This window comes from Tamandua tetradactyla, chromosome 10, assembly GCF_023851605.1.
Source record: "Tamandua tetradactyla isolate mTamTet1 chromosome 10, mTamTet1.pri, whole genome shotgun sequence".
Taxonomy (NCBI): domain Eukaryota; kingdom Metazoa; phylum Chordata; class Mammalia; order Pilosa; family Myrmecophagidae; genus Tamandua; species Tamandua tetradactyla.
The window spans coordinates 21233276-21245839 of NC_135336.1; the positions used below are offsets into that span (position 1 = coordinate 21233276).

At 35.9% G+C, this 12564-nt stretch overlaps 1 protein-coding gene across 2 annotated transcripts in view; it reads left to right on the forward strand.

Moving 5' to 3' along the window:
• The window catches only part of CCDC14 (coiled-coil domain containing 14), a 50423-nt gene that overhangs the window by 17968 nt on the left and 19891 nt on the right, over positions 1-12564 (forward strand). For both annotated transcript variants that reach the window (XM_077118120.1, XM_077118121.1), the window contains exons 6-8: positions 8528-8764; positions 8876-8970; positions 10112-10631. In XM_077118120.1, coding sequence (XP_076974235.1) covers positions 8528-8764; positions 8876-8970; positions 10112-10631 — 852 coding nt within the window. The remainder of the gene's footprint in view (positions 1-8527; positions 8765-8875; positions 8971-10111; positions 10632-12564) is intronic.

Genomic DNA, 12564 nt, shown 5'->3' on the forward strand with positions numbered 1-12564 from the left:
AAATCTACTTTTTCAGATCAAATATTTCTGATGAAAATTTAGCATCCAGATTGAGATGTGCTTTAAGTGCAAAATGTATACTGCATTTAAAGGAGACCTAAAACAAAAATTTTAAAAAATAAATTTTTTATACAAGTTACATATTGAAATTTAATATTTTCTTTTACTTTTTTAATGTGGCTTCTGAAAAGTCTGAAATGATATATATGGCTTGCATTATATTATATCTGTCTTGGACAGTGTTGGTTTAAACCAGGGATTAGCAAACTACTACTAGTTTTATTTTGTAAATAATGTTTAGTTATTTTGTTTATTTATTTTGTAAATAAAATGTTATTGGAACATAGCCAAACTCATTCATTTACATACTTTCTATGACTGCTTTTGTGCTACTAAAGTAGAGTTGTATAGTTGTAAAAGAAAATGCGTGGCCTATAAAGCCTAAAATATTTAATTTAATATCTGGGCTTTTAAGGAAAGGTTTGCCATCCCTTGTTCTAAGCTCTTAAAGCAGAGGCCTATTTATTGGGGCCCAATAGAAAAAGAAAAGAGTGGTAGCACCAACTGCCTATTCTTCCACTCCTGTACTTTTGTCTCAAGGCAGGTTATTTCTTGTCCAGGGCACCCTTCCTCAAGGAACTTGCATTTGGGATGTATGTGACTGACAGTGGGTACAATAGTAGTAACTTGTTGGGTCCGAACTTAACTGCTGCCAGTCAGGATTCCAAAAGGAAACAGATGGCAACGCTCAAATTAGGATAATTTGAGGAAGGTTTATTTATTTACAAAGGGGCTTATTACAAAGGTGTGAATAGGGTTGTGATAGTTAGATTCAGTTGTCGACTTGGCCAGGTGAAGGCACCTGGTTTTGTTGCTGCGGACATGAGCCAATGGTACCTGAACTTCATCTGTTGCTAATTACATCTGCAGTCGGCTAGGAGGTGTGCCTGCTGCAATGAATGACATTTGGCTTAATTGGCTGGTGTTTAAATGAGAGAACGCAATGTAGCACAGCCCAAGCAGCTCGGCATACTTCATCTCAGCACTCGCAGCTCAGCCCAGGCCTTTGGAGATGCAGAAAGGAATCACCCCGGGGAAAGTTGTTGGAACCCAGAGGCCTGGAGAGAAGGCCAGCAGAGATTACCCTGAGCCTTCCCATGTAAGAAAGAACCTCAGATGAAAGTTAGCTGCCTTTCCTCTGAAGAACTAACAAAATAAATCCCCTTTTATTAAAAGCCAGTCTGTCTCTGGTGTGTTGCATTCTGGCAGCTAGCAAACTAGAACAGGGATATAGGAAAACTATAAGGGATTGTGCAGTAGCCCCATGCTAGCAGTCGCAGCAACACAGCTGTTATTATTCCTAGGCCTTAAGAAATGAGGAGAGGGAAAGGTACTGGGATTCAGAAAGAGGCTATTCTGTAGAATAGGCCTTCTTGAGCGGTGAGCTTCATTCAAAGGACAGAGACCAAGGTGGCCTCACAGGGAGGGAATTGGGAATAAATAATTCTACATCATGCATCTACCTTTCCTTGATATGTCAAGATTCCCATTGGTTCAAATCAAGCAGGAGCCCTGTTGACATGCATCATGTTTGAGACTTGATTTTTATTCCCTTTTCAAAATTAGTCTGTTACTGTGTCATAGATGTTCTGGCAAAAGAAACATGACTCCTGGGTCATAGACAGAGGACTCTATTACTCACACACAGCCAAGCAGCATGTGTTCTAGCATATTTGTGTTGTTTTCCCCATCCCCTCAATTCTTGTGGAGTGGTGTGATGGATGATGATTGCCATGCATGCTATGGGTTTGGGTTGCACCTGAGGAACACAACTTGGGGAATTCATTGCTTTTATAGCAAGTAATAATTTAGTTTTCTCTTTGACCCAGTTGGAAACATTGCCTCAACACTTAAATTGCTTGCTGAAACACAACTCTAAGAAATGGCCTGCATGAAGTACTTTTTTTCTTTGGTATACCTAGCAAGACATGTAGGAGCATGAGAGACCCATGAAGAACTGTCTTTCTTAACAATGTAATCCATATAGATCAGCATCCCAAGGAGAGCAGAGTAGAGAATAGTATAGAATGAGCTTGGCAGGCCATATGGAAGATACCTGGCATTCTATATTCCCAGCATTAAATTTGTATTTGGATTAGAGTCAGATCAGTTGTTCTGGCTTATGATCATGGCACAATATTGTTATTGTCATTTCCTCCACACTTTTCTTATCGGAAGGACTTGCTTTCCATGGACATTCTCTTTTAGGGTTGTAATATTGGAAATTAGTTCTCACTGATTTATATACTTCTAGGGCTGACTCATTAGAAGCAGAAGCCTCCTTTGCTTTTGTTTAACTGCTCTGTCTTTTTTAGTTTACCAAACTGTAGCACTAGCTATAAAGGAACATATTATTTTGTAATATTTTTGCTCTGTTACCAGAGTGCTCAACAATACACAAAAACCACACTCAGCACTTGCTCTCCTTTCCATACCTCCCCAAGTGAGATGATCATAAGTAGAACTTTAAGGATTCTCTTACAGTATATTAATTTATGTCTATATATCTTTTTTATAATCTACAAGTATTTTATTTTTTATACTTTTTTTAAAATTAATAAATATCGTACAAACATATAAACATTCTTAATATATAAACATTCTATACATGGTATATGTGCTGGTTTGAAAGGATGTATGTACCCTAGAAAAGCCATGTTTTAATCCTAATCCCATTTTGTGAAGAGATTCTTCTAATCCCTATTCAGTACTCTATGTTTAAAACTGTAATTAGATCATCTCCCTGGAGATGTGACGCAATCAAGAGTGGTTGTTAAATTGGATTGGGTGGGTCTTGATTAGTTTACCGGAATCCTATAAAAGGAAACATTTTGGAGAATGCAGGAGATTCTGAGTGAGAAGGATGACTCTCTCAAGAAGCAGAGAGTCCACCAGCCAGTGACATTTGGAGATGAAGAAGGAAAACACCTCCTGGGGAGCTTCCTGAAACAGGAAGCCAGGAGAGAAAGCTAGCAGATGACACTGTATTTGCCACATGCCTTTCCAGATGATAGAGAAACCCTGACTGTATTTGCCATATGCCTTCTCACTTGAGAGAGTAACCCTGAACTTCATCGGCCTTCTTGAACCAAGGTATCTTTCCCTGGATGGATACCTTAGATTGGACATTTCTATAGACTTGGGACATTTTCTCAGCCTTAGAACTGTAGATTTGCAACTTATTAAATTCCTCTTTTTAAAAGCCATTCCATTTCTGGTATCTTGCATTCTGGCAGCTCGCAAACTAGAACAGTATACAATCAGTGGCTCACGATATCTTCATGTAGTTGTGTGTTCATCAACATGATCATTTTTTTGAGCATTTACCCCAGAAAAAGAAGTAAAAGAGAAAAACTCACTAGTTTTCCACCTACCCAATTTATTTTAACCTTTGTTCCCCCTATTATTTGTTTATTTTTTATCCATATTTTTTACTCATCTGTCTACACCCTAGTTAAAAGAAACATCAGACACAAGGTTTTCACAATTACACAGTCACATTGTAATAGCTTTATCATTATATAATCATCTTCAAGAACCAAGGCTATTGGAACACAGCTCTACAGTTCAGGTACTTCCTCCAGCCACTCCAATACACCATAAATTAAAAAGGAGATACCTATCTAATGCATAAGAATAATCTCTAGGATAACATCTCAACTCTGAAATCTCTCAGCCACTGACACTTTATTTTGTCTCATTTCTCACTTCCTCCTTTTGGTCAAGAAGGTTTCTCAATCCCTGATGCTGGGTCCTGTTTCATCCTGGAATTTCTGTCCCACGTTACCAGGGAGGTTTACACCCCTGGGAGTCATGTCCCACATAGTGGGGGAGAGCAGTGAGTTCACCTGCTGAGTTGGCTTAGAGAGCAAGACCACATCTGAGCAACAAAAGAGGTTCTCTGGGGGTGACTCTTAGGCCTAATTTGAAGTAGGTTTAGCCTATCCTTTGCAGGACTAAGTTTTATAAGAGCAAACTCCAAGGTCAAGGGCTTGGTCTATTGATTTGGTTGTCCCTACTGCTTCTTGGCAAGAATCTTGCCCTTCGCTTGTTTGTTTAAAACAATACCAACTGTATGCTGGGTTACATTATGGACCCTTCCAGTTTTGCCATGGTAACATTTGTGGGCCATTCCTTTTTGAACAGCACCCATTCCCTTGATGTCTACAATATCGCCTTTCTTGTAGAATTGCATGTATGTAGCCAGAAGAACAACTCCAAGTTTTCTGAAAGGCCTAGAAAGCTTTACATTAGCAGGAGCCTCTCTTTCCCTTTGTGTTCGTTGTTTTGGTGAATTATTGCAAGATGGTGGTTCTAGCCAAAAGGAATGTGTATCATTTTAATTTTAAAATATGTTATCTTGCTATTTAGTGTTAACCCTCTTCTGGGGCCTCCTTCTGTAATTTCTGTCTGGGACCTGCCTTATAATTATCTATGGAATCAAGTCAGTCCAATTTCATGCATAATGGGAGTAAGTAGGCAGAGAGGCAGTTCCAGAAATGCATTGAATATACTAGGGAGTGCTCCTGACTTTTAAAGGAAAAATAAATAGCAACTTTTTATGTTTAATAATTATATTGGATGCTTTGGGCATGTGACTTTGGTTTCAGTAATGTACATATATTCCTGCCCTTACCTTGGGGAAATAAATCACTACAGCCAGTATCCTTTGAACTTTGCCCCCATCAAGACCACATGTTCTTTTATATATTTCTAATTATAATAGGTATCCAGTGGCTCTTATCTGCATTAGATGTTCTATATTTGGGTGGCAGGAATTTTCTCATTTGTCAGAAAATGGAGCAAAAACCTGTGCTTGTACAGAAGGCTTATTTTGTTGTTGGTGGTGATTGTTCTGTTTTGTTTTTGCTTTTAATTCTATAGTAGCAATAAAAATGCAATCTCATTTTATCTATTTATGATTATCACTTCTTGGATTATTTACTTTTAAGGCTTTATATTCTAAATACAGATATTCAACATCAGTAGGGTTTCATATAGACTAAGTTAAGAATGGAACAAACTAAGTAATTTTGATTTTGAAGTTTTGGTTTGGAGTTTATTAATTTATGTTGGATGATAATTATGTTATTAAATTATGTCTGCTGGCAGAGGCTTAATATTATAGCTCAGCTTTATGAAAGATTGTGAAAACCACTCCTTGAAAAGAAGGTGCATGAGAACCAATACCTGGGACCTATGAGTGAAATCTGAGAATTTCTCAAATCTCAAATTCTTATTTTAAGGAGCCAAAGGTGATCCAAGGGTGAATCAGGAACAAAAGAAGAATGCATGTTGGATTGTCATGGGCTGACACAGTCTTACCCTCCATCATTTTGAATTTCAAAGTTAAATATTTTGCAGGGTACTTGTCCATTTGATTTATTATAAAAATTTGATTTCCAATAAATAAAGTTTCTTAGTAGAAATTTATTAACCAATTATGTTGTAGCTCATCTACTCAAATGGTGAAGAATAACTTATTGTTTCTGATTTTAATCACCTTTCTCAGAAGGAACAGGCTTAGAGAGATACATTTATCAATATTAATAGAAAGATTTATGAATGTGAAATATTGTCTGTCTTAAGACTTTGCAGCCATTGGTAATAGATATAACATTTATTGAGCTCTTACTGTATGCTATATATTGACTTGAGTGTGTTACTTGTATTTTCTCATTTACTTCTCACAATAACTAATGGATTAGATCCTCTTGTTACCATTATTTTTCTGATGATTAAAGGGGCCCGGAGAGATTAAATAATTTGTCCAAGGTTACTCAGATAATAAATGCTACAGATTGTATTCAGGCCTGGCAAGCGAATTCATAGTAATAGAGCATTTCTCTCAAAAGAAAGAATCAACAAGTCAAAATGGAAGCATTTAATATCCAACCATTATCATAGTCAAATATTAATCTAACAGAGTGTTTAAATCTTTCCCCTATATATGCTGATTATAGTATTTAATTTGCCTTTAGCTTTTTGGTTTTGTTCTGCACATAGGTATGCTTTCAACAAAGCTTTTATTTTCAATAAACAATATATTATAAATTTGGAGGATTTCATGCCATTTTTAAAATTCAACTTTTTCAATTTTTAAAAAATTTGAGAATAGCTTTCATAAAGCAAGTAAATCTCAATAAAATTTTTGCTCCTATATACACCTGTGTCATCAACACTCAGATGAGAAACAGTGTCAGCACCCTACAAGGCTGCCTCCCTGTCCGTATCATCACCACCCGCACTGCTACCTATTTCCTCACCCCCTAGGTAACCACTATGCTTACTTCTCCACTGGCTAGTTTTCACTGTTTCTGAATTTCATAAAAATGGAATCATATACTATATACTCTTATGTCTAACATCTTTCACTCAGACTTTTTTTCTGTTAAATTCATCTAGTTTGGTAGTTGCATATTATCAGTAATTTGTTCTTTTTCATTGCTGTATCAAGTTCCATCATATGAATATACCACATTTTGTTTATCCATATCTACTATTGATCGCTATTTGGGTGTTTTCAGTTTTTGGCTACTCTGAATAAAGTTGTGTTCATTCTTGGTACATGTCTTTTAATGGATAAAAGTGCTTATTTCTGTTAGGTGTATATGCAGGAGTAGAATTGCTGTGTCACAGAATGTATGTATGTTTAGCTTTGATAGATACTGTCAAAAGTTATATGTGTTTTTAAATTTATTTTCTTTTCTAAATTTATTTAGTTTTCTGATAACCTGTGACCTATGTGAACTCTCTCATTTCTGTTAATACTCTTTAAAAAACATTTAGGAAGGAGATCTTATTAGATAGGTGTGGTAGTTAGGTTCAGGTGTCAACTTGGCAAGATGGAGGTGCCTAGTTCTATTGCTGTGGACGTGAGCCAATGGCATGTGAATCTCATCTGTTGCTGATTACATCTGCAGTCATCTAGGAGGAGTGCCTGCTATAGTGAATGATGTTCGATTTAATTGGCTGGATGCTTAAATGAAAGAGCTCAACTTAGCACAGCCCAAGCAGCTCAGAATACCTCATCTCAGCACTCGCAGGTCATCCAGGCCTTTGGAGATGCAGAAAGAAATCACCCTGGGGAAAGTTTTTAGAACCCAGAGGCCTGGAGAGAAGGCCAGGAGAGATCACCCTATGCCTTCCCACGTAAGATAGAACCTTAGTTGAAAGTTAGCTGCCTTTCCTCTGAAGAACTATGCATTTTTAATTAAATAAATCCCCTTTTATTAAAAGCCAATCCATTTCTGGTGTGCTGCATCCCAGCAGCTAGCAAACTAGAACACACTGGAATATTATTCAGCTGTTAGAAGGAATGAAGTCCCGATGCATGTGACGTGAATGAACCTTGAGAACATGTTGAGTGAAATGAGGCAGACACAAAAGGACAAATATATGATCTCACTGATATGAATTTAATGTAATGAGCAAACTCATAAGTTAAATCTAGAATATGGGTTACCAAGAGATAGAATGGAGGTAGAGAATGGGGAGCTGATGCTTCATATGTGCAGAATTTCTAGTTAGGTTGATTGTAAATGTTTAGAAATGGTTAGTGGTGGCAGTGGCACATTATTGTAAGTGTAATTAGCAGTGCTGAATTATTTGTGTGAACCTGGTTGAAAGGGGAAGTTTTGGGTCATATGTGTTACTGGAAGAAAAGTTAGAGGATAAAACATGGGATTGTGTAACACAATGCACCCTGTTGTGGAGAATGACTGTGGTTAATAGTATAAATATGGGAGGGTTCTTTCATGAATTATGATAATTGTATTACAAGATGTTATATAGGGTGGTATATGGGAAAAGTAGACTTAATGCAATCTATGGAGTATAGTCAACAGTAAGATTTTATTAGTCTTTCATCAATTTAACAAACGTACCACACAAATGCAGAGTGTCAGCAATAGGGATGATTCCATTTATATTAAATGTAAATATAAATAAGCCTGTAGAGACAGAATTAGATTAGTAGTTATGTGAGGCTGGGGAAGGGTAGAGGAATTGAAAGGCTGACTGCTGGGGGTAAGAGGATTTTCTTTGCAGAGTAATGTAAATGTTCTGAGTGATTGTGGTGATGAATGCGTAACTCTGATTATACTAAAAGCCACTGATTATACTTTTGGATGAATTGTATGGTATGTGAATATATTTCAATAAAACTGCTTTTAAAATAAGTATAATTGAAAAAAAGAATATAATTGAAGGAGAGATTTTACAAGTAGCGTTTAATAGAGACATTAAACACTAGATAATTTTTACTGGGAAAACTTAATTTATTACCTACTGACTTTCAAAAGAATTTGAGGAGATTTTCTGTAGGGCTGATACTAGTAAAGCCCTTTTGTGAAGTATATGATGTTGAATAAAGCTACTTTTGAGAGTCCTTTTTAACAACCTAATATATGCTAAAAGTTTTTGAAGAATCATATTTTAAGAACTTTTTTTCCTTCTTCTATATTAGTATCTTCAGATAATAAGAAGCAGATACCTAATGAAACTTCTGCTGGAAATGAAAGAGACTCATCAGATGTAGTGCAAAATTGGTCATTGCAAGATCATTACAGAATGCATTCACCCATAATATACCAAGCCCTGTGTGAGCATGTGCAAACTCAAATGTCACTGATGAATAACTTGGCTCCAAAGAACAGTCCTAATGGAATTCCTGCTGTACCTTGCCATACTGCATCTTGTTCTGGTTAGTATGAATCTTTTTTTTAAAAGCATGAATATAAGCTGTAATTAAATTGTGTGATATTTTATAAGCAGTATGTAATGTGAATGATTTTCTGTCCCTCTTATCTTTTAGAATCTCAGGCATCTCCACATTCTAGTTATGGCTTGTCCATTTCCACTCCAGTCCAATCACTTACGCAGCCACCCTGCCCTCCAGTGGTTCATTCTGTGGGTACAGTTTTTATACTATGCAAGTAATTTTCATCTTATACTTATAGAAATTTTCATCTTAGGGAAAAATGAGTTTACTAATTGTATCCTTTTTTTTTTTTTACATGGGCAGGCACCGGGAAACAAACCTGGGTCCTCTGGCATTGCAGACAAGCATTCCTACCTGCTGAGCCACCGTGGCCCACCCTACTAATTGTATCTTAATGTACTAGCGTATGAAGTCCAGTTGTCTTCTTTTCCCAGTGCCTGCCCATGCAAATAAATAAATAAATAAAGTCCATTTGTCTTTTCATGGTTATTTTTTATTAAAATTTTTAATTATTAAAAACAATAGAGGTAGCAAGATAGAGAACAGTTAAAAAAAAAAAAATCACCCCTGCCTACCACCTAAACATAATTGCTGATTAAACATTGATAAGAGGTTTTGGTTTTGGTTTTTATTTTTTTTAAGTATGCTTTCTTTTTAAAATATAGTTACTGTTAAAATGTATTGTTTTATATACTGCTTTTTACTTAACATTTTATTATAAACATATTTATCTAATAGTATATACCTTTTGTAGATTTTTCATTAGTGGTTACTAATATTTTTAGTAGATATACCATAGTCTGTATCACTGCTCCTCCTACAGCTAGACATTTAGGTAACAGATAGTTTTTCACTGCTTCAGTGTTTCTGTTAGTATATTTATTATGGACAAGCCTTTTTGTTGTTAGTAATCTTTTCATTGGTCAAGGGTGGGGTACTTGGGTCAGGAATCAAACCTGGGTCTCCCACAGAAATCAACTAATTTTTCATGCCATTAAAATATGTGGTATTGGGTGGGCCATGGTGGCAGAGTTGTCGCCTGCCATGCCAGAGACCCGGGTTCGATTCCCAGTGCCTGCCCATGCGAAAAAAAAAAGGTGTATTTGCAAACAATCTGTTTTAGTCTTGGTCTTATAATATTCCCATATTGCAGAGTGAACTAATTAAGCTTTCAAAAACTAGAATTTTTATTGTATTGACAAGAAAAACAGCTTACTCACTGGTGATTTGTAACTTCATCATTTTCTAAGATTTCTTATTTGAATTTTTGTAATTAATACTTGCAGGTCAGTGTTGCATGTTTGAAGACGCATTTTTCTCTTTCTGTAGGAAGTTCAGACTGACGATGATAACCGGTTTGCATCACAAGGTAAAACAGCCTGTATGAACTGTACTGATGATTGTCCAAGGAATTCCTTCAGTAATAGTCCTGGAGTTCCATGCACCCAGCCCAAAACTGATAAATCAGCTATTCTAACATATCAGCAGCTGGATCTTGTTAATGAAGTTCTGCCACAACAAGGAGTTCCTAAGGAAGCAGACCTACTAAAGTGTTTCCAAACATACATGTCTCTGTTGCGTTCTCATGGAAAAGAAACTCACCCGGACAGTCATACACATCGAAGCCCCACTCGATTACAGCCAGCTTTCTTGGCCACTAATGAAGACAAATGTACCAGGGAACAAATTGGAGAAACAACAAGTGAAGGAAAGGATTTAAACATACATGCACGAGAAGCAAGAATAGTCAAGGATATACAGAAGGCAAAAAATGTGAACCAGACCACTGAAAAAATTAGAACTATAAAGTATTTGTTAGGAGAGCTCAAGGCCCTGGTAGCAGAACAAGGTAGATGAATACTTCATAATTTTCTTATATTATTATTAGTATAATAATAATTGCATTTTATTCAGCCATCATTTAAACTTACAATAATCAGCATGGAGTTTGTGGTATTTTCCATAGAACTCTGTCTAAAGCCAGTTTATGTTTATTTTTTAGGTTGTGATCCCTTCTTGTTTCCTGTGGATTTGAAGTTGTGTAGGGAATATCAGACACTCAGTCTTGCTTACAATTGTGTATTCATTCTACTTAGTCCAGAGGGACCTTGAAAAGATTCAACCAAGGAATTTGTGGAGATAAAATTGCAGGGGTCTTTGGATGTATTGTATGGATGTAAATAAAGCTGTTTAAAAAAAAAATTTCAGGGGTTAGAGAACACCTAAAGATGATCTCCTGGGGTAGACTAATTATTTTTCGTGTTTTAAAAAGGTAGATTTTTCCCCATCATTTCTTTGATAACCAACTGTTCTTATTTAACAGATCTCACTTTGAGACAAAGCCCAAAACTTTTTATGCCTTTTAGTTCGTTAGGATTTTAAAAATTGAAATAAAAAAAAATGTTCTAGGTGGAGGTTTTTGACATTTGAGCCAGGCTGTATTCATTTGTGTTCATTATGCTTGTATTTTCTAAGGTTAATGGCTTTTGTTTGGGGTGAATTACAGATCTGTCATCTTGGAAAACACAGTAATTGATAGTGAAAGCATGTTTGAATATCTAATATTTGCAGATTGACCACAAAATACTAACTCCCAAAATGTATCTGTAGGAATACAACATCATTAATTCACATGTTTAATGTATCAAAATTGCTGTGTTTTCAGACCTCTAACTTATTACCATTCTCTTAACTAAATATTTAATTGTGTTAATAATAGTAACAGTACTAATATTTATTGAACACTTATCATGTGCCTGGCACTGTGTTAAGTGTTTTATATAAATTATCTCATTTAATCCTCACAGCAACCCTATGAGGTACTATTATTGCCCCCATTTTACAGATGAGGAAACTGAGGCTTGGAGAACATTATCTCATTTAATCCTCTCAGCATCCCTGTGAGGTACGGTTATTATCTCCACTTAACTATGAAGAAAGCCAGGCTTAAAGAATTAAATAATTTGATTAAGATTATATTGCTAGAAAGTGGGGGAACCCAGGTCTCTGCCTCCAAAACCTATGAGCAGAACTGCTTTACAAGGGATTAGTAGAGGATTGCTTAGTAATTGGACACAATTGTCTACTGTAATAATGTATTTTTCATCAGGGTATGAAAATGCCTCATGGAATTGAATAATTTTTGCAGTTTAGAATGTTATTTTAGAACTTTTTTGAGTAGTTGATGGTTAATGATACAATTTCTTAAGTGTTTTCAGTTCTTAGATAACTTGAATGCGAATAACGGGACAAAAATAAAAGGACAAAAGATCTAATACCCATCTTCCACCTGTGTTTGCGTGTCATCTCCAAAATCATTCAATCCCCACAATTGATAAGCTAGTATAGCTTTTGATGCCACATCAAATGAGTCATGGCTAGTTGTGTTAATTCTAGTTTTTTTTTAATTAAATGTTAAAACCTAAACTTAACTCTCACTTAATATAAATTGATTACCTAAGATAGATGGTTTATGTCAGAATCAAGGTGTGTTTTAAATATTTATATTGTAGCCAATTGTAGGAGACCCTATAGCAATAATTTAGAGTCCAAATAGTTCTTTGGTAAATATAAACTGCCTTCCTGCTAGACTCGCTATATGGTGGGGGTCACATTTCATTCTTTTTCCATGTGAGTATCTCCTTACTGCAGCACCATTTGTTGAATTTTTTTTTGTTTGTTTGGTTTTTCGTTTGTTTGTTTGGAGAGTGCATGGGCTGGGAATCGAACCTGGGTCTCCCACATAGAGGTGAGAATTCTACAACTGAGCTACTCTTGCACTC